At 38.6% G+C, this 22,303-nt stretch overlaps 3 protein-coding genes and 1 long non-coding RNA gene across 5 annotated transcripts; 3 read left to right on the plus strand and 1 right to left on the minus strand.

Moving 5' to 3' along the window:
• Positions 1 to 1,988: 1,988 nt before the first annotated feature.
• Positions 1,989 to 4,003, plus strand: LOC143890768 (heat stress transcription factor B-4-like). The gene is made up of 2 exons (XM_077395451.1): positions 1,989 to 2,461; positions 2,946 to 4,003. Exons 1-2 carry the CDS (start codon positions 2,213 to 2,215, stop codon positions 3,696 to 3,698), a joined length of 1,002 nt encoding a protein of 333 aa, XP_077251566.1. The 5' UTR covers positions 1,989 to 2,212; the 3' UTR covers positions 3,699 to 4,003.
• Positions 4,004 to 10,559: 6,556 nt separating this feature from the next.
• On the minus strand, positions 10,560 to 13,931 carry LOC143890769 (uncharacterized). 2 transcript variants are annotated; one of them, XR_013255242.1, is made up of 6 exons: positions 13,595 to 13,928; positions 13,398 to 13,468; positions 13,195 to 13,284; positions 11,260 to 11,383; positions 10,987 to 11,145; positions 10,566 to 10,802 (listed from the first exon to the last, which is right to left on the minus strand). It is a non-coding gene; the product is annotated as an uncharacterized LOC143890769 (long non-coding RNA). The 2 variants fall into 2 exon arrangements; XR_013255243.1 differs by lacking the exon at positions 11,260 to 11,383 and having other exon boundaries at positions 10,560 to 10,802; positions 10,987 to 11,195; positions 13,595 to 13,931.
• Positions 13,932 to 15,404: 1,473 nt separating this feature from the next.
• Positions 15,405 to 16,208, plus strand: LOC143889671 (17.3 kDa class II heat shock protein-like). The gene has a single exon (XM_077393962.1). It carries the CDS (start codon positions 15,554 to 15,556, stop codon positions 16,025 to 16,027), a length of 474 nt encoding a protein of 157 aa, XP_077250077.1. The 5' UTR covers positions 15,405 to 15,553; the 3' UTR covers positions 16,028 to 16,208.
• Positions 16,209 to 20,480: 4,272 nt separating this feature from the next.
• LOC143889672 (17.3 kDa class II heat shock protein-like) lies at positions 20,481 to 21,293 on the plus strand. Its single transcript, XM_077393963.1, has one exon. The coding sequence runs from the start codon at positions 20,666 to 20,668 to the stop codon at positions 21,110 to 21,112; it is 447 nt and encodes a 148-aa protein (XP_077250078.1). The 5' UTR covers positions 20,481 to 20,665; the 3' UTR covers positions 21,113 to 21,293.
• The last annotated feature ends 1,010 nt before the right edge of the window (positions 21,294 to 22,303 follow it).

Raw genomic sequence — 22,303 nt, forward strand, 5'->3', positions numbered from 1 at the left:
TTGACGTGAAAGTGTGAAACTACCAAAATGCCAACCCTTCTGAGAGATTTAAGAACTTCACAATTTTTAAAATATTAAAAGCCAAAGTACTGCGACTTACCCATGTTATTTCATCACTGAAATTTATTTATTTATTAATTTTTCTGACTTGTCCTTGCTTGCCATGTTGCATGCAGTTGTTAGAAAAGTTGAAAAACAGTATACAAAATGGAAAAGGACAAATGGGACACAGTTTTTTTTTTTTTTTAAATTTTCTTTTGGATTTATTATAATTTGTATTGTTTGTGAAGATCTTGATTAAGAAAGACAAAGTGTTAGTGTTCTGCTTATTGACCATATTGATCTAGTCTGCCTCATGCCATGCATTTTTTATTTGCCAATAATTTTTTTATTTTAAAGTAATATTGCATCAGCTAAATATGCATGGTGATTGGTACATTTAGTCTTTAAATCACGCTAATCAGATTATCTTAATTATTTGCTTTGTAACAAAAAATTGAGAAATGCTCAATGTCATGCCCCTCTGGGTCTTTTACCCTCCCCGGTTTTGTTGTCTAGCAGCACTAACCGTGCCTGACCTACTCCGCACAACCCGCCCCTTGAAGATGATGAAAATGCATCTACACAGGGAGAGGGGAATCCACATATATATAGCCTAGGAGCTTTCTCTCTCTTTCCGGGGTGGGATCTTAGAATCCACCTCATTTCGGGCCCAGCGTCATCAGTGGCACACCCTACTACAAGAGGTACGGCTCTTATACGATTCTGTCACGCCTAGGCCCCATTGTGTAAGTATTGTCCGGCTTTGGGTCTTCTACCCTCTCCGGTTTTGTTTGCTAGCAGCACTAATTGTGCCTGATTCACTCTGTGGAGCCTGCCCATTGGAGATGTTGAAAACGCGTTTACTTCGGTAGAAGACCCAGAACTGGACAATATTTACATAGTGGGTTGGGGCATGATAGAATGGTATCAGGCTATACCTCCCATAGTACGGTGTGACAGTGGGGACATTGGGCCCCAAGGGGGTGGATTGTAAGATCCCACATCAAAAAATGAGAAAGGATTTATGCGTTATATATGTGGATTCTCCTTCTCCCCATGTAAACGTGGTTCAAAATCTCCAAGGGGTGGGTCCCACGGAGTGGGTCGGGCATGGTTAGTGCTGCTAGAAAACAAAACTGGTGTGGGTGGGAAACCTAGAACCAGACAATATTTACAGAGTGGGGTCGAGGCGTGGCAGAATGGTTCACTTGTATAGCCCAGGAACTTTCTCTCCCTTTCAAATGTGGGATCTTACAATCCACCCCCCTTACGGCCTAACATCCTTGCTATCACAGCGTATTGTGGGAGGTATGGCTCTGGTACAATTCTTCTACGCCCCTATCCCACTGTGTAAATATTATCCGCTTCTAGGTTTTCCTAGCCTCCCCGGTTTTGTTTTCAAGCAGCAATAACCTGAACCGTGCCCTACCCACTGCACGGGACTCACCCCTTGAAGATGCAAAAACGTGTCTACACAGGGAGAAGGGGAATCCACATATATACCCCAGAAATCTTTTCTCCCTTTCCGATGTAGGATCATACACTCAGAACATTTAATGAGCAAAGGTAGGGCAAAGGTATATTGAGTGAACGTCTTGGATCATTTTATTGGTATAAAGGTATGACCCATTCTCGTGGGTCCAAAATTTGGAGTGACCTGCTAGTTTAGAACTGTAATTACTATATAATCTCTCCCATATTTTTACAACTAAGGAATTGCCATAAAGTAATTTTTAGAGAGAGAAAATTCATTCCGGTAATCTCACACTAAAACCCCAATGTTAGATGAAAAAATAAGGAAAAAGAAATTCTGACTAAAAGTTTCTTTCCAGTTTCATATTTTTTTGTGGTGCTGAACTGCTGATACAATGGAAGGGCAGCATCGTCATATTCTATGTGTGTTTTAAGTACGTGCGCGCGCCTTAGAGTCAGTAGAGTCACGGGTTTGTCTTGAAAGTTGAAACTCTCCTCTTTCACAGTCCCAGACAGACAGACACATATTCCCTCGTTAGAAAACCAAGAAAAAAACAACTGCAAAACTATCCAACAACAATGACACTCACACACATAAGCTTGTCCTTCTCCTTCTCCTTCTCCTTCTGAGTCAAAAACCCAGAAAGAAAACAAAACAAACAACCCAAGAACAAGATTCTTCTCCTCTTCATCTTTAATGGCGATTATGCTAGATAATTACGAGGGGATCTTACTCTCCTTAGACTCCCACAAAACCGTCCCTGCACCTTTTCTCACCAAAACATACCAACTTGTGGATGACCCATCAACTGATCATATCGTCTCTTGGGGGGAAGATGACACCACTTTTGTAGTATGGCGTCCTCCGGAATTCGCACGAGACCTCCTCCCTAACTACTTCAAGCACAACAATTTCTCGAGCTTCGTTCGCCAACTCAACACCTATGTATGTTCCTCCTCTTCAAAAACTAAACAACAAAAATGTTTTCGGTCGACAATTATGATTAGTCCATGATGTAGGACGCGCTTTGTTTTTAGATCTCTTTCGTTGAATGAAAATTGGATCACGTTTTTTCTTATAATTTTCTTGTGGATTCAAGGGTTTTTAATCAAAGGAGACAATGTTCTTCTTCTTTAAAAAAAAAAGGGGTGATAAAAAACCAATAAAACAAAAAAAATAGTTTTTTGGTCCATGATTATGATGAGTTAATGATGTGGGGCGTTCTTTGTTTTTAGTTCTTTTTCGTTGAATAAAATTTGAATTAAGTTTTTTCTTAGAATTTCCTTGTGGGTTCAAGGGTTTTTATCAAAGGAAACAGTGTTCTTCTTCAACAGGTTGAAGACAGTGAGCTTCGCCTTCTTTCTGCACACTTAAAGGCTAATTTGATTTTAAAATTGATTTTCCTTTATGGGTTTTCTTTCTCACTTAGGGATTCAGGAAAATAGTACCAGACAGATGGGAATTCGCAAACGAGTTCTTCAAAAAGGGAGAGAAGCATTTGCTATGCGAAATCCACCGTAGAAAGTCATCTCAACCCCAACTTGCCACCGCCCACCACCACTCGATGGGCTATTTTCCTTTCATCGGCGGCCGGACGAGTATTTCTCCATCGGACTCCGACGAGCAAGCGAATTGGTATGATTCCACATCATCTTCTCCCCTCTCGTCTCCTACCGGAAGTTCAATCTCAGCGTTGAGTGAAGACAATGAGAGGCTCCGGAGGAGCAACTCAATGTTACTTGCTGAGCTGGCACACATGAGAAAGCTCTACAATGACATTATCTATTTTGTGCAAAACCACGTGAGGCCTGTTGCTCCAAGTTCTAATTACCCTTCTTCTCTTATGATGTGTAATCCATCTTCTTCTACTAGTACTAGTAATCCTACTAGTGTAGTGCAAAAACCTCTTCATCAGCTTCTAGGGCTTGATCAAACTCAACCAAAACAAGCTCAAGTCAAAGGTTCTTTGAACTCTACTAGTAGTACAAGCTCTTTAACCATGGTAGAAGAAACCATAGACAATGGATCTCACACAAAGCTATTTGGGGTGTCTCTACATTCCAAGAAGAGATTGCACCCAGAACCCACTTCTCCACTAAGAAAAGTTGAGACTCAAAGAGCTCTTTCTATGTTGAAGAAAGAGGATTTAGGGTTGAATCTCATGCCTCCTTCTCCATGCTAGTAACCTTCATTACATCCATTCAAGGGTCTTTAGGTTATCTTTTTTTTTTTCCCTCTTTTTTTTTGTCTTTTCTATTTTTCACTTGGGACTGAATCTGATATTAAAGTGTGCATGTGTTTGTATGTAAGTTGGTGGGTTTTGATTTGAGTGAAGAGCAAAGCCAATGTAGTTTGTCCACGCCATCTCTTCTCTGTAGTTTGAGTGAGGGTTTTTCAAAGTGTAATTTATTTCTCTCGGTTTTGGATCTCTTTCTTGTTTCTTCACCTATGGAATGGAAAGAACTGACTAAGTGACATCAATGCATATGAAAGAGTTGTTCTCATGAATTTTTCTGATGCCAATGAAAAATATAAGATGGGTTTTTCACAAAATAGTTGAATATGTTTTTTATGTTTCTCTTCCTTAACGTCATTAATGTATTATTTCAATCAATATCAACCGAAAAAAAAAAGGAGCAAGAAAATTTTCAAAGCAGTGTCTAAAGTAAGTGTATTGTGGATTAGTAAGGACTTCCAAAGACAGTAGACTGGGAATCTTCCACCACAAAGAATCAATGACTTAAAAAAAAGTGTTTGTTTGAGAGAGAGAGAGAGAGAGAGAGAGAGAGAGAGAGAGGTTCTTAAGTGCCAAGGAAACGTAGAGATGCTGTTGACTGACTAAGACTTCTTTAGAAACGTTTCTATACTTTATACCTCACGAAAAAACTTTGCCTTTTTCTACTTTTAAGTATCTTATCAGGGTGTCAAAGGCACAAAGCTCCCTTTGGATCCTCTTTCCTTTCTCTTATTCCAATCCTCTTTAGAGTATTAGTCTTTTAGATAAGCACATTTGCCAAAGACCCATCTCTTTATCTTGCCTATATTTGCTTTGTTTGCATTTGTATACAATGTTCAAGAAAAAGAAAGTTTGCGTAAAAGTTTGACTCGCATCGAGGGGTAAGTTGAAGGGGAAAAAAAGAGAAAAGCGAAGCAGTCCAGAGGAAAAGGAGAAAAAGCAAAGGTGATGATGGACCGAGTGGCTCCTTAAGGGGGTCTTAAAAGAAAGTAAGGAGGGTAGCAGAAAGAGAATATCTTTCGAACCCTGATAATAATATCATAATCTCTGCAGGCAATCATTTGTTTTCTACGAGAAACCCTAGCCCTAAATGCCACTAACTTCGATACCCTAGTGGGCTAGGGCATGTTTTCGGGTCGCACGAGAGAAGAGATGGCACGTACGTGTAATGCATAGTCACGCCAGAGAGAGAGAGAGAGAGAGAGAGAGAGAGATTCTAGTACCTAGGTTTGTTGGAAATATTTTCTAATTTTTGTGGCCCTTATTAACAACTTAGATTAATTAGGTTTAGTGATTCCTAATTAAAGGTTTAAGGGGATGAATGTTGGTCTCTCTTAAGGTCCCAAACAAATGTGATGCAAGGCGAGACCTAGCCCAAACCCCTAATTATATATAGAGCACCCCCAATTATATATATAGTGGTTGCTTAATGGGTAGCTACACACGTCAAGACACCAACGAGTGAATAAAGGGATCTTCTCTAGGTGGTCTACTAAGGCCCATTCGAAGATTCCATTGATCTGAGCATCCAGAATTAGTTAGGAAGGAAGATCTTTCCAGTGATCAACAGATGGTATTCATTGGTAGCATCTTCAACGGTTGGATCACACATTATCATCATAGATATATGATCAACATGGTGGGATGTATGATTGGTTTCCGCATAATTTTCATTAATAAGTCTTAGCAGTTCGTATCAAAGCAACCCTCTGTCCACGATGACTGTTTAGAGCACAATACTTTGATCGAAAAATATGAAATTTTAATTTTATTTTCTTGGGTTTATTATATTTCCCCATTTGGATCTTGAATGTTGATCGACTATGATTGATCGATGTATTGAGGGTACGAAGACGATCATCACATCGACCGAAGTGGTCGCTGATCATTTATAATAGAGGAAAACACACTAGATCCAAGTAGAGAAGAAAACAGAATAAAGAGACATATTTTGCTGATGTGGGCAGACTATGGTGCTGCCAGCGCGTCATCGGAGACTGGTCTTTGGCATGTCGCCATATTTTGGCAGCTGATGTATCGCCGAATTCCATGTGCGGCCAGTCGGCGTATGGGCTAGGTGCCATTGACTATACCATTGGAAAGTCGAACCATGAGAAAGGAACTGAACATTTTTTAGTGTTCTTTATGGATTTTAGGATTTTTTAGGGGTGGGGTTTCAGGTCAGAGATACTAGAAGAAGGACCTCCACGGATGAAGAAAGCTCGGATCCCACCTTTTCAGGTCGGGAGATATCGGAAGAAGGACCTCCATGGCGGAAGAAAGCTCGGATCCCACCTTTTCAATTCGGAGATATCGGAAGAAGGACCTCCACGGAGGAAGAAAGCTTGAATCCCACCTTTTCAAGTCGGAGAAACCGGAAGAAGGGCCTCCATAGAGGAAGAAAGCTCGGATCCCACATTTTCTGGTCACACATACTAGAAGAAAGACCTCCAAAGGACGAAGCTCGGATCCGACCTCTCAAGGTCAGGCATCGTGAAGCTTTTCATATCTCCAGAAGGTCTCTGGGGAAGCCCCAAGTTTTTAACATCAAAAGACGAAGCTCGGATCCGACCTCTCAAGATCAGGCATCGCGAAGCTCTCCTTATCCTTGGAAGATCTCCATGGAAGCGCCAAGTTTAAAATCTCAAAAAGACGAAGCTTAGCTTCACCCTCCTAAGAATGAAGCATGGAAACTTGAATCCGTCTCCACATTCTCCATAAAACATTCACCCTTCTTGCTCTTAAGTAAGTCAAGGAAACGGGACATTCAAGAATTCACCAAGTAAACAAAGGAAAGAAGCCTTGGGTAAAATCGGCATCCCCTTTTTTTTTATAACGACTCGTGGCAAGGGCCCGCCAGACGGTTCCGTCCGCAAGAACAATGCTACACGGTATAACGCCATTATTATGCCTCCACTAATGAGGCCGCGACGCATCTCCATCACACCGAACTAAGGTGTAAGGACTCTAAGTCTATAAAAGGCATCCCCTTGTTCAAAGGTACACAATCTCCTTCTTCTCCCCCATAAGAATGCTTAATCTCTGTGAATTAGTCTTACTTAGATGCTGTTGTGTGACAATTTTTGACTTGAGCTTCGGAGGGTACCCCAGGGTCAACACTCAGGGCCCTTGTAATGTTTTTTCTCATTGGGCGCAACCTTACACAAAGGCTATCCCAACGCCCACCTATCACCCGAGTACGAATTTTGGCATCATCAATCAGAAATTTGTAGGGCCGAAGAAGGAAATTGGGGAGGAAACATGGCTCTCAATCGTCGACAGATTTCTGATTGCTGATTTTATGTTTGGTCAACAAAAAATGATAGAAAAGAAAAAATAGGACCTATGATACGAAGAAGAACGGAGAAAATGGATTTTTAGGTATAAAGGGTTTTACTTATGGGGAATTCTCTGAAATACCTGAAGGCCTTGGTTGCTGTTGTTGGAAATGGTGTTGAGGTATAGCCATGGCGGGAGAAGGAACGAGCAAAAATCAAATAGCCAAAAGTTGGGTGTTCTTCTTTCTGATTTTTTTTAACCACTTAAAAAGTCTTTTTTGGATTTAATGGCATCGATTCAATCTTGCCATACGTTCTGTGTTGGCCCACCGGACAATTATAAGGAAAGTCCTTCTCATGGCCCCTAATTTTGAAATTACTTTTGTAATTACAAGAGGCCTGTGACAAATGCACCCCATGTATTGACCATGGCTGCCCTGCTTAAGTGTCATATTGATAGTTTGTTTAGATTCAAAACCACTAGAAGGAGATTCTCCTAACATTTTGTTTTTGGAAAAGTTTGTAAAGGAAAATTTTTCTAAATTTTTTAAATATTTTTACTCACCAAGAAAGATAACTTTAATCAATCCCATTCAATATTTCCTTGGAGAGGAACCTTCAATTTATGATACGGATTTTTGTTGATTAGTCCCTACATGGCAAAATAATTGCTTATTAGTCTCTAAGAAAAGCATATTAGCTGAACAATCTTACTTTTAGAAAATATTTGCTGAGAGGTCCCTAAAACTCACGAACTTCAATTTTCTCAGTTTAAAATTTTAAAACGGCAAATTTACCCCCCAACCCATTTAATCAGTTTTAGCGTTTTTTTATTTCCCTTCCAATATTTTTGGAAAAAAACTAGAAAATAAGCAACAATATTATCTCTTCCAATATTCTTGTAAAAAAACCTTCAACAAAAATATCATTTTAGGAATTAAATAAATTGGAAATCCCTCTAAAATAAATTAAATAGGGCCGGTTTGAGTTATCTTTTCTTCGTTGATAAATAAAGTAAGAAATTTTAGGAATATTTTTTGTTTCTGACTTTTCTAAGAAATTCCTATCTTGGTTGGATTGCAAGAAAATATATCTAATGGAATTTGTAGAAATTTTTTTTTCATTGAGGAATTATGTCTGATTAATTTAGAGGGATAACATCATAAACCGAAGGTCCCTAACTGAAAATTTGAATAGGGTTGGTTTACCTTATCTTTTTTTATGTGTAAGAAATAAGAAATTTTAGATTTTTTTTCCTTTCCGAACTTTTGTTTTGGGAATAAGAAATAGGGTTTGGCTTCTAATCTTAGGAGGAGGAGAAGGGAGAATGTCAAGGGGAAAGTCAATATTGGAAGAGATTGTTGCTTATTTCCTAGTTATTTTCCGAAAATAATGGAAGGGAAATAAAAAAATGCTAAAACGGATTAAATGTGTGTGTGTGTGTGTGTGTGTGTGTGTGTGTTGGGGGGGGGGGTAAATTTGCCATTTTAAAATTTTTAACGGAAAAAATGAAGTTCGTGAGTTTTAGGGACCTTTTAGCAAATATTTTCTAAAAGTATGATTGTTCAGCTAATATGCTTTTCTTAGGGACTAATAAGCTAATCAGCAAAAATCCCTTTATAATAATTATCTTTCTAAATTGATCTTATTCTTATCATTTTCATCTAAATCATGGAAAGAAAAACAATCCCAATAAATAGTTTCCATCGGAAATGTTTCTTTTCCCATCCAAACAGAGCCTAACGGGGTGGATTTATCATTTCGTAAAAAGTAGCGTTTCCCAAACTTCGATCGTGTTCTAGAGCATCAGAGAAAGCAGTAGAATCTGCTAGAAGCCCAGATTATAAGGAAAGTCCCTAACACTAACAGGATGTAATTACACCGACGCATTCAGTGATATTTACCGACGGTCATGACCGTCGGTGCATCGGCGAATGAATGTCGGTGTAACTTACACCGACGCTTTCAGTGAGCGTTGATGATACTACCGTGCCTAAATGTATATACCGACGCTTATTGAAAAACGTCGGTGATACGATTTATACCGGCGTTTATGAACGTGGTTATAAATAAAAATCAAACGTTGCTGTTAAGGTAATCACCGACGGTTTAAGAAACCGTCGGTGTATATAATATTACACCGACGGTCACGACCGTCGTTAAATCCCAATTGGGCCTTTGGATACGTATATTTACCGTCGTTTTTGGAGCGTTGGTAAGTACACCGACGGTTACTGACCATTGGTGAGTATGCTATTCAGCGACGTTTTTGGAACGTCGGTGATAAGATAATTTTTATTGTTGAAATCACCGACGGTCAGGACCGTCGGTAAATATGGATAATTTTTTATTTTTTTTTTAAATCCCTTTATTTTGAATATGTCCATCAAATGGAGATACAACCTGTATCATGTACATAGGATCTTATTATACAACCTCACACTACAATGGCGCCATTGAAACAAACCATCTTTGCAATGTTTTGAAACCAAGATCTATAGACGGCTCTGAAAACATAAATGATCTTCATCAGTTTAAAAATTCTAGCGGTTACATTTTTCCAAAATATGATATTTGCATAGATAGTCACAATAGGTCCACATAATCTATGGGAATTGTTTACTCATTTTGTTAAACAACAATACATAAGGTTTCAGTAAAATTAAGGACTTTCCCCAAACAGTATAAAATTGTAAATTGATATCCACAGAACTTCTGATGCCCTCCAAATAATGTAAATAAATGTACATGTATATCTATTTCAACTGCAACCTATTTGTACTGAAGATTGAATTACGCTTCCATTATTAATGCACTTTCTTAGAATGGACCAATGGGGACACCCTTGTAGCTGGCTGTTGCAAGGGCGCCCATCAATCTATCAACCTATTTGTACCGAAAGAAGCTTAGAAGCTTATACAGAGTCTACAACGGGATTGAGTTACCATTAGTTAGATTATCTCTTTTCACTCCCTCTCCTGCAAGACCATCCACCATCGTATTCGCTGTCAAGCTATTATTCAAGGGCACCGAGAAATCACCTTAACCCACCAAATGGAGTGTTATACCTTTTCATGGACCAAATTGTGAACGGATATATCCCCAAATGTTTAGATGTTTATTTCCCTATATTCTTCCTCAGGCCATCAAAGGGTATTAATTCTAAATTCATATTAAACTTTAGTGAGGTTTAGTTGGTTCTATCTACTTAGTACAGTTTAGTGGAGTGATGTATAACCACCTCTATTTCTCGTCTTATAACAACTATCATGAACTTGATATTTTCAATAGATCATGGGATTCAATTGAAAACCACAAGATTCATACAAATTATGATTCAATCATGGGATTCAAATCGAAATCCATAAGATTTGATTTGAATGGTAAATCATAAGATTTTCAAAACAATGCAGCCAACAACTGTTATGCATTAGGATACACACATTGTGTATCCAATACCTCATTTTAGGTGGTTAACCACATAATTGGTATCTCCTCAGGTAATATCAAAAGCACGCAAACATGGAATTACCATTCAAAAAAAGAAAAAATATCAAAAGCACACAAACATGGACTTACCATGAAAGTGGAAACCTCAAGGACAATATAAAACCATCCAAGTTCATAATTTGTATATGGGGAAACAAGATGCTAGGAAGGGATGACAAAATGCAAACATGGAGCAAGGTTAAGATACTCGAGGCATACCCTAAACGTTCTCGAGTTCTATTCTTCCAGTACTCTGCTGTTGTATGTGAATCAATCATGGCACCTGCAACAAAAGGGAGGTGCTTAAATCTGAACTGTAAAATTGATGACTGCTGTGTTCTCAGTTCAGTTCTTGGCATGAAGTAAACTTCAGAACCTTTGGAAAAAAAAAACAGACAGATCTTTTTTCCAGGTCTCTATAACTAAGTGCTAACACAAACTTAATAGAATCTGGGTTTAGAACTGACTTGAACTGAATTGGTGCACTTTCATCAGACAGTCACATAGCAAGGATTGACTGTTGGGTTGCCTCCTGGGGCTAACACATAGCATCAGTAATCTCAGTAGGCCAAACATATGCAAAAATGAGCATAGCCTCATTCTTAGAGCACTCTCCAAAAGAACATCTGCATAGGGTTCCATTTGTTGTTGCAATCAAATCTAGCTTGTACTCTAACTGGAAAAAAAAATCATTTCAACTCATCAAGATTCAAATCCAAATCAAAACTCAAATGACTCACCCATCTCTTCACACCTTGTAAAGGTGAATGGGAAGTTGGTTTTAAAGATCCCCGCAACCTTTTAGTATGCTTTAAAAGCTAAGGAGGCAGCATCACCATTCTAACCACTGCCCAAAGCTCGCCCCTACATCAAACCCTGGTTTAGATGGCGTTTTGAACTTTTGACACCTACCTAACAAGTGTGTAGGGATGCCAAAAGTGCACAAAAACCATTTGCCTCTTTCTAATTTGTCTTGTGTCTCTATTAGTTAATTGGAATGATCTTCGAGTGTCTTAAGTCTTAACACGTTAACATAAATAATTGATGGAGCAAAGGAAGACAAGTGACCCATTCCTAGTTTTTCATTCTTCCATGTCGGCAGAGAAGAACACAAAAACATGTCAGCCCAACAAATGGATTATTCAATATCAAGTCACATGACAATTTTCTGCCCACGAAAATGCACATACAGAGAATATCTCCAAGCTATATTGAGCATAACTAAAGAAAGAGAATACTCATCAATATAAATATAAACCTTAAAAACCCAGAATACTGGATTCTCCCATTCCATGAAAAGCATAAAACTTGCATCAATTCAATATGTTCTCATACAAGAAACCTTGTGTCACCGCCATACAGGGAAATGATATCTGCGCCAAGTCTATATTAGATGTCATAAACACAGATCATTCTTCTTTATGTTTTTACATTTTCTGTGGGGAAAAAGTTTCCAAACTTCCTTGTCACTTGGACCTTTTTTAGCAACAGAAAATTCGCCATTTTACATGGTTTTCAGCACAAGAGCCTGAGCTACACCAAATAGAAGATGGCGACGTGTCTCTATCCTACTGTAGCTAGGTAGCCCACTAGAGAGAAGGTTTTGATGGAAAGAATATACACCACATTTATGCTTGAATCTTTTAATTTAGTCAAGATGAACTCCTCTCTTGTTTTAATCTTTAGTGTAGGTTTGAGGCGGCCAGCATCTCTATTCGCGTTTCGAATCGATGTCCACATCAAACCTTCCTAAGTTTCTAGGGTTACTTAATAATAATTCAACAGTAAATTGATACATTGTAATGAGGCTGAGATCCTCCCATCACTTCAATCCTCTTTGGTTGGTGGCAATACTCTCCTTTATCTAACATCGACACACATAATTAGATTATGATATAGACTATGATCTCCCCACCGCCCTCTCCACCGCTTCCAAAAGGAATAGATATAATAAAAAAAAAAGGAATGCTACCCTTGCAAAAATACAGCCAAGGGTGCCACATTGGATCCATATCATCAAAGTGCATTTATAATTCCTTCACATCTACATTTTCCAGTACTATTATAAAATCATTTTGGTGATACCTTGCCCGTGGACACCACCCAGAAACTCTCTACTTTCTCCCTCTAAAATGGTGTCCTGCAACAAAGGGAAACTCTCTCCTTTTATTTCATCACCCCTGAGGCCAAGGACACCTACCATACAATTTATGCATTACTTGTGCTTGCTGTCAAATGCTTTACTAATTTAATGCAGTCAAGCTTATCTACAAGACCCATACTAAACAAGGGTTTCTGTTCACATGGTCCTGTTTAACTTATTTCAGTAGTCAGATGTAGTCGACAATTAATTTTATAAGCCAAACAATTAAAATCAGAGTTAGGATCAAAAGCAGAATCAGAAATTAAAAATCAATACCAGGAAGCAGGAGCAGAATCATTGCCAAACACACCCTTATATACCCCATCAGAATCAAAATCTAAAACCCGTATCCACAACCACATAATAACTACATACTAGCAAACCCCATATACATCACTAAATGAACTTATCAAGCTTTTTTCCTTCTTTCTTTCTGTTTCTTTTAATATATATTTCAAAAACCCTAACCTTCAAGAACGACATCAAAGTCTCATAACAGAGGCATTTCATCAAATAGGGACATGTCTTTTACCTCGTTGCCGAGCAGAAATGCCGTGCTCTTCCTCAAAGGATGCTGATTCACAGCAACAACTCCGACACCACAAATATCACAATCTCTCTCCTAAAATAAGAGCAGACGGAGAAATTAGCAAAGAGGGATACAGTCAAAAGGAAAAAGAAAGAAAGAAAAAGAGAAACCCTAGGTCAGATCTCAATTGAAAGCCCAAGCCATACCCAAATCCCCACCGGAATCACAACCTTAACCCACCGAAACCCTATTACAATTAGAGAATCTGAGGAAAACCCTAAAGAGACAGATGCATGTGTTAGAATAGGGAGATTAACCCAAATTAGTTTGAACAGAAAAAAAAAAACTGGAAAACCCCAAATGGTTTGTAACCAAAAAACTGAAAATAACCCTAATAACATACCGTTGTAAGAGATATTTGAGAGATTACAGAGATTTGGTAGCTAAAACACCCAGGATTTAGGGTTGTGGACGGACGGAATCCACTTACAGAAGAGGTTATGAAAAAACCAAAAAGAGAAGAACGAACAAAGGGAGCCTGGAGTCGCGCGCGGGAGAGAGAACTCCGTAAAATTTCCTAGTTAAAACACTAATCACCGACGTTTATAAATGAATGTCGATGTTTTCTGATTCAACGACGTTTTAAAAACGTAGGTAAAGGTTTTCGTGCGGTAACATCCATCCACTGACGTTTCTTCCATGAATGTCGGTGCATATATGTTATTAACGACGGTTTAATGGAATGACGCTACAAAAACGTCGGTAGATGTAACTTTTCTTGTAGTGTAATAGCACTTTAATTTGGATTTAATGGCATGGGTATTCAATCTTGCCAGACAATCTGTGGTGGCCCACTGAACCATTATAAGGAAACTCCCTAACTGGCTCTATAATAAATTACCCGAACTAGTGACAAATATATCCCTACTCTCTCATGAGGCCCGTAATTTTGAAATTACTTTTGTAATTACAAGAGGCATATGATAAATGCACCCCTATATTGACCATGGCTGCCCTGCTTATGAGTCATTTTTTAGATTCAAAACCATGCCCTAAAAGGAGATTGTCCTAGTAATTAAAATGCTTTGACTGGATTGAAACAATTTTTTTGGAAAAGCTTGTGAAGGAAAAATATTTCTAAAACTTTCTAATTTTTTTACACACCAAGAAAGATAAGTTTAACCAATCCTATTAATTATTTACTTGGAGGGACCATCAATTTATGATAATATCCTTCTAAATTAATCTTAGGCTCCGTTCACTTGTTTTCTAGCTGCAGGAGAAGAAAAGAAAGGAAAAGAATCTGACGTGGAAAACTGGAAAAGAAACTGTGAGAAAATTCCTTTTTCTCTTTGTTCACTTGGCCGAGAAAGTAAAAAAAAAGTATGCAAGCAAAGTGGTTTTCTAGAGGAAAATGATTTTCTCATCCTTTTGGTGAGAAAATTTAGAGGGAAAGTACAAGAAAGTTGGGTTTCCACGTAATTATTTAGAATTTTCACATGTGTACATCCGCTTTCCCGAGAAAACGAGTGATTGGCGGAAAATGTCCAATCACAAGAAAATTTGGCTTACTTTCTTCTCCTTTCCTTTCTCGAGAAGGCGAGCGAACAGAGCCTTAATCTTATCATTTTAATCTAAATCATGGAAAAGAAAAAAAAAGGGAAATATTATCAGCACTACTGTATTTTGATGAGGGCACTCCTCACTTTATTAAAAGCATGGTATGGCCGGCAGCATAGGATGATCCAAACCGTCCATTAGATGGGCTACAGCCTAAATAGATTGTACCCCAAAAATCATTTCCATAGGTTGATCATAACCCTCCGATTTGAATGTTAGAGGGTTGATTCTAACCCTCAGTAGATCAGAGGGTTAGGATCAACCTATGGAAATGATTTTTGGGGCACAACCTATTTAGGCTGTGGCCCATCTAATGGACGGTTTGGATCATCCTATGGTGAGGGCCATACCGTACTTTTAATAAAGTGAGGAGTGTCCTCATCAAAATACAGTAGTGCTGATAACATTTCCTAAAAAAAATCCCAATAAAATAGTTTCCATCGGAAATGTTTTTCTCCCCATCCAAACAGGGACTGAAGGGGGGTTGGATTTATCATTTCCTAAAAAGTAGCTTTTTCTCGAAACTTCGACCGTGTTCTAGAGAATCAAAGAAGGCAGTAGAAACTACAAGAACTAGAAATCCCATTCCTCCCCACCTTCTCGAAACCACCCCAATCAGCTATAAAACTCCCCTCATTCTCCCCAAAATCCAACCAACAAGAAAACCCAATTCACAAAAAAGAGAAAAAAATCCAACACAACCAATTCCCAATTCAATTTACTCTCATAACCCATCTCCCCAATGGATATTAGAATCGCAGGTCTAGAAAATCCCCTCATCTCTGCACTCCACCACATGTTAGAAGTCCCAGACGAGATAGAAAAGGGCTTCAATGCCCCTACTCGCACCTACGTTAGAGATGCTAAGGCCATGGCTACTACACCTGCGGACGTGAAGGAGTACCCTAAATCGTATGTGTTCATAATCGATATGCCGGGTCTGAAATCAGGTGATATTACGGTCCAGGTGGAGGAAGATAACGTTTTGGTTATTAGTGGTGAGAGGAAGAGGGTGGAAGAGGAGAAAGAGGGGGCTAAATATGTTAGGATGGAGCGTAGGGTTGGAAAATTCATGAGGAAGTTTGTGTTACCAGAGAATGCTAATACGGATGCGATCTCGGCCGTCTGTCAGGATGGGGTTCTGACTGTTAGCGTTGATAAGCTGCCCCCACCTGAGCCTAAGAAGCCCAAGACCATCGAGGTCAAGATCGCCTGAAGAAATGAGGTTTTAAAGCAGCCTTGTAATGTTTGGTTTTGATTTCTCTTTGTTTTGTGCTTGTTTTGAATGTTTTGTGCTGCTTAAGAGGATGTTGTTATGATGGTATGAGACAGATTATGTGAGAAAATGTACTGAGATTTGCAATAAAAACTAATTTTCTATTGTGTGCATTAAGAAATGTTGTGCCCTGTTTTATAAATAGAATAATTGTGGTAGGACCTTGGATTTTAGACTTTATAACATTGATGGATTGTGGCCTCTCATTTAAGTAACCTTTGCTTAATTGGCTAATCTAGGATATTTGGAAACATCTTTGATTCAAAAGTGTTTCAAAGTTGTGGCCTTGGTGAAAGGTATCTAACAGATGGTATTCATGGGTAGCATCTTCAACGGTTGGATCACGCATTATCATCATAGATGATCAACATGGTGGGATGTATGATTGGTTTCCGCATAATTTTCATTAATAAGTCTTAGCAGTTCGTATCAAAGCAACCCTCTGTCCACGATGACTGTTTAGAGCACAATACTTTGATCGAAAAATATGAAATTTTAATTTTATTTTCTTGGGTTTATTATATTTCCCCATTTGGATCTTGAATGTTGATCGACTATGATTGATCGATGTATTGAGGGTACGAAGACGATCATCACATCGACCGAAGTGGTCGCTGATCATTTATAATAGAGGAAAACACACTAGATCCAAGTCGAGAAGAAAACAGAATAAAGAGACATATTTTGCTGATGTGGGCAGACTATGGTGCTGCCAGCGCGTCATCGGACTCTGGTCGTCGTTGGCATGTCGCCATATTTTGGCAGCTGATGTATCGCCGAATTCCATGTGCGGCCAGTCGGCGTATGGGCTAGGTGCCATTGACCATACCATTGGAAAGTCGAACCATGAGAAAGGAACTGAACAGTTTTTAGTGTTCTTTATGGATTTTAGGATTTTTTAGGAGTGGGGTTTCAGGTCAGAGATACTAGAAGAAGGACCTCCACGGATGAAGAAAGCTCGGATCCCACCTTTTCAGGTCGGGAGATATCGGAAGAAGGACCTCCATGGCGGAAGAAAGCTCGGATCCCACCTTTTCAATTCGGAGATATCGGAAGAAGGACCTCCACGGAGGAAGAAAGCTTGAATCCCACCTTTTCAAGTCGGAGAAACCGGAAGAAGGGCCTCCATAGAGGAAGAAAGCTCGGATCCCACATTTTCTGGTCACACATACTAGAAGAAAGACCTCCAAAGGACGAAGCTCGGATCCGACCTCTCAAGGTCAGGCATCGTGAAGCTTTTCATATCTCCGGAAGGTCTCTGGGGAAGCCCCAAGTTTTTAAATCATCAAAAGACGAAGCTCGGATCCGACCTCTCAAGATCAGGCATCGCGAAGCTCTCCTTATCCTTGGAAGATCTCCATGGAAGCGCCAAGTTTAAAATCTCAAAAAGACGAAGCTTAGCTTCACCCTCCTAAGAATGAAGCTTGGAAACTTGAATCCGTCTCCACATTCTCCAGAAAACATTCACCCTTCTTGCTCTTAAGTAAGTCAAGGAAACGGGACATTCAAGAATTCACCAAGTAAACAAAGGAAAGAAGCCTTGGGTAAAATTGGCATCCCCTTTTTTTTATAACGACTCGTGGCAAGGGCCCGCCAGACGGTTCCGTCCGCAAGAACAATGCTACACGGTATAACGCCATTATTATGCCTCCACTAATGAGGCCGCGACGCATCTCCATCACACCGAACTAAGGTGTAAGGACTCTAAGTCTATAAAAGGCATCCCCTTGTTCAAAGGTACACAATCTCCTTCTTCTCCCCCATAAGAATGCTTAATCTCTGTGAATTAGTCTTACTTAGATGCTGTTGTGTGACAATTTCTGACTTGAGCTTCGGAGGGTACCCTAGGGTCAACACTCAGGGCCCTTGTAATGTTTTTCTCATTGGGCGCAACCACCCCTTACACAAAGGCTATCCTGGCTGGACTCGTCTGCAACGCCCACCTATCACCCGAGTAAGAATTTTGGCATCATCAATCAGAAATTTGTAGGGCCGAAGAAGGAAATTGGGGAGGAAACATGGCTGTCAATCGTCGACAGATTTCTGATTGCTGATTTTATGTTTGGTCAACAAAAAATGATAGAAAAGAAAAAATAGGACCTATGATACGAAGAAGAACGGAGAAAATGGATTTTTAGGTATAAAGGGTTTTACTTATGGGGAATTCTCTGAAATACCTGAAGGCCTTGGTTGCTGTGGTTGGAAATGGTGTTGAGGTATAGCCATGGCGGGAGGAGGAACGAGCAAAAATCAAATCAAATAGCCAAAAGTTGGGTGTTCTTCTTTCTGATTTTTTCTAACCACTTAAAAAGTCTTTTTTGGATTTAATGGCATCGATTCAATCTTGCCATACGTTCTGTGTTGGCCCACCGGACAATTATAAGGAAAGTGCTTTCTCATGGCCCCTAATTTTGAAATTACTTTTGTAATTACAAGAGGCCTATGACAAATGCACCCCATGTATTGACCATGGCTGCCCTGCTTAAGTGTCATATTGATAGTTTGTTTAGATTCAAAACCACTAAAAGGAGATTCTCCTAGATTGCAACATTTTGTTTTTGGAAAAGTTTGTAAAGGAAAAATTTTTACTCACCAAGAAAGATAACTTTAAGCAATCCCATTCAATATTTCCTTGGAGAGGAACCTTCAATTTATGATACGGATTTTTGCTGATTAGTCCCTGCATGCATATATGGCAAAATAATTGCTTATTAGTCCCTAAGAAAAGCATATTAGCTGAACAATCTTACTTTTAGAAAATATTTGCTGAAAGGTCCCTAAAACTCACAAACTTCAATTTTCTCGGTTTAAAATTTTAAAATGGCAAATTTACCCCCAAACCCATTTAATCAGTTTTAGCGTTTGTTGATTTCCCTTTCAATATTTTTAGAAAAACACTAGGAAATAAGCAACAATATTATCTCTTCCATTATTCTTGTCAAAAAACCTTCAACAAAAATATCATTTTAGGAATTAAATAAATTGGAAATCCCTCTAAAATAAATTAAATAGGGCCGGTTTGAGTTATCTTTTCTTCGTTGATAAATAAAGTAAGAAATTTTAGGAATATTTTTTGTTTCTGACTTTTCTAAGAAATTCCTATCTTGGTTGGATTGCAAGAAAACATATCTGATGGAAAAAAATTTCTTTGGAATTTTTTTTTCATTTAAGAATTATGTCTGATTAATTTAGAGGGATAACATCATAAACCGAAGGTCCCTAACTGAAAATTTGAATAGGGTTGGTTTACCTTATCTTTTCTTATGTGTAAGAAATAAGAAATTTTAGATTTTTTTTCCTTTCCGAACTTTTGTTTTGGAAATAAGAAATAGGGTTTGGCTTCTAATCTTAGGAGGAGAAGGGAGAATGTCAAGTGGAAAGTCAATATTGGAAGAGATTGTTGCTTATTTCCTAGTTATTTTTCGAAAATATTGGAAGGGAAATAAAAAAATGCTAAAACGGATTAAATGTGTGTGTGTGTGTGGGGGGGGGGGGGGTAAATTTGCCATTTTAAATTTTTTAATGGAGACAAAAGAAGTTCGTGAGTTTTAGGGACCTTTTAGCAAATATTTTCTAAGAGTATGATTGTTCAGCTAATATGCTTTTCTTATGGACTAATAAGCAATTATTTTGCCACGTAGGGACTAATCAGCAAAAACTTCTTTATGATAATTATCTTTCTAAATTGATCTTATTCTTATCATTTTCATCTAAATCATGGAAAGAAAAACAATCCCAATAAATAGTTTCCATCGGAAATGTTTTTCTTCCCATCCAGACAGAGCCTAACGGGGTGGATTTATCATTTCATAAAAAGTAGCGTTTCCCAAAACTTCGATCGTGTTCTAGAGCATCAGAGAAAGCAGTAGAATCTGCTAGAAGCCTAGATTATAAGGAAAGTCTCTAACACTTAGGGGTGTAAATGGATATTCGAAAATTCGATTACTGTCCGCATCCGAATCCGTTTAAAGCGAATATTATCCGAATCTGTTTCAAGCGAATATTATCCGAATCCGTTTATAAGCTATCCGACTCTTAGCGTTAGGCCATGGATATGGTGGGCCACCATCTCACCGTTCAAGCAAGATTGGGTTTTTGGAAAACCCACGCCCTTAATCAACTTCTACATGTTTTTTTTTTTTTTTTTTCAATCGGCAAACCACTAGTCTTTGTTGATTCAATGGCACAGATTCAATCATGACATATAATATGCCTTGGCCCACCGGACCATCATAAAGAGAGTCCTTACCAGCCTCTTACATTAGGCCACGTATGTAAAATGGTAAAGGTGTATGGAGCACGAAGGGAGTGGATTTATCATTTTAGTTGCATAAAGAGCATTTCCGGAAACTTCGACTGTGTTCTAGAGCATCGGGAAAGCAGTAGAATCTACTAGAACTAGAGAACTTATTCTTCCTTCTCACCTTCTCGAAACCACCCCAATCTCCTATAAAAAAACCCCTGTCATTCTCGCCAAAATCAGATGAACACAAAAACCCAATTTTCTGAGTAGAAACAAACCCAACCAAGCAATTTCCAATTCAATTTCATCTGATATCCTATCTGCCTTTGCATACAATGGATATGTTCTCCGCTTTGCATCACATGCTCAACATTCCCGAAGAGGTAGACAAGGGCTTCAACCCCGCTACTCGCACCTATGTTAGAGATGCTAAGGCCATGGCGTCTACACCTGCGGACGTGAAGGAGTACCCCAAATCGTATGTGTTCATAATTGATATGCCCGGTCTGAAATCAGGTGATATTAAGGTGCAGGTGGAGGAAGATAACGTTTTGGTTATTAGTGGTGAGAGGAAGAGGGTGGAAGAGGAGAAAGAGGGGGTTAAATATGTTAGGATGGAGCGTAGGGTTGGAAAATTTATGAGGAAGTTTGTGTTACCAGAGAATGCTAATACGGATGCGATCTCGGCCGTCTGTCAGGATGGGGTTCTGACTGTTACCGTTGATAAGCTGCCCCCACCTGAGCCTAAGAAGCCCAAGACCATCGAGGTCAAGATCGCCTGAAGAAATGAGGTTTTAAAGCAGCCTTGTAATGTTTGGTTTTGATTTCTCTTTGTTTTGTGCTTGTTTTGAATGTTTTGTGCTGCTTAAGAGGTTGTTGTTATGATGGTATGAGACAGATTATGTGAGAAAATGTACTGAGATTTGCAATAAAAACTAATTTTCTATTGTGTGCATTAAGAAATGTTGTGCCCTGTTTTATAAATAGAATAATTGTGGTAGGACCTTGGATTTTAGACTTTATAACATTGATGGATTGTGGCCTCTCATTTAAGTAACCTTTGCTTAATTGGCTAATCTAGGATATTTGGAAACATCTTTGATTCAAAAGTGCTTCAAAGGTGTGGCCTTGGTGAAAGGTATCTAACCCATCTCGTTAAGAATTCGAATATTTTCCTTCGATTTGAATGCAAAAGATTTGGGATTGATTTAGACAATGTTATTTTAACATTTGGCATCATATCTTAGCTTAAATGCATTCAAATTTGAAAGAAAAATCAACCTTTTCTTGAAAAGGTGCTTAATATGACAAGTCACCAGAGAACTCTATGCCACCGATGACCGGAGAGATTTTTCCAGTGATCGGCCGGTACTATTGAGTTCCTCTTTGACTGATGAACCACCCTCTAAAGTTTCAGGTTGATCCGACGGCTGGTTAAAGAGTTATGTCCATTTGAAATAGGGATGGTTTGAGAATTTTTTCTGCTCGTATGGATTTTTTTTAGAATTTCAAGTAACCGATGGATCTCTCCATAAAATTTAAGAATGATCCAACAGTTGGTCGTTGATATTTTGCTCCACAAAGTAAGGCATTTTAACATTATGAAACTGCATGTGAACCCCTCTTTGGAATTGAATTTTTAAACCCGTTTGTGTTCATTCTCTTTATTTTTGTGGCGGATTCATGATTGTGCATATTTTAATGTTTCTATTACATAAAATATGTTTTTGGTATGCATATTTAGTTTATTTTATCCACCCAAACATATATTTTGAATGTTTTGTATGCCCTTAATTGATTTTTAACCCTTTGAGTCCTCGTTCTTGAGGTTTTGGGGCATACTGTTAATTGGCCATCTAAATTCTACTATTGGACAAAAATCTGATATGAGGATGCATGTTTAGGCTCTTTTAAGCATCCAACTATGTATTGTGTATGATGGATTTTTGTTGAATTACTTGACAAATATTTGT

Source organism: Tasmannia lanceolata, unplaced genomic scaffold (genome assembly GCF_043159265.1).
Source record: "Tasmannia lanceolata isolate RefF3 unplaced genomic scaffold, GAP_Taslan_0.1 ptg000013l, whole genome shotgun sequence".
Lineage (NCBI taxonomy): Eukaryota > Viridiplantae > Streptophyta > Magnoliopsida > Canellales > Winteraceae > Tasmannia > Tasmannia lanceolata.

Excerpts from the sequence above, each read along its gene's own strand:
- LOC143890768 (XM_077395451.1), top strand. The coding sequence starts at position 2,213 with ATGGCGATTATGCTAGATAATTACGAGGGGATCTTACTCTCCTTAGAC. Across the intron at positions 2,462-2,945 it reads TTCGCCAACTCAACACCTAT|GGATTCAGGAAAATAGTACC; the intron begins GTATGTTCCTCC and ends TTTCTCACTTAG.
- LOC143889671 (XM_077393962.1), top strand. The coding sequence starts at position 15,554 with ATGGATATTAGAATCGCAGGTCTAGAAAATCCCCTCATCTCTGCACTC.
- LOC143889672 (XM_077393963.1), top strand. The coding sequence starts at position 20,666 with ATGGATATGTTCTCCGCTTTGCATCACATGCTCAACATTCCCGAAGAG.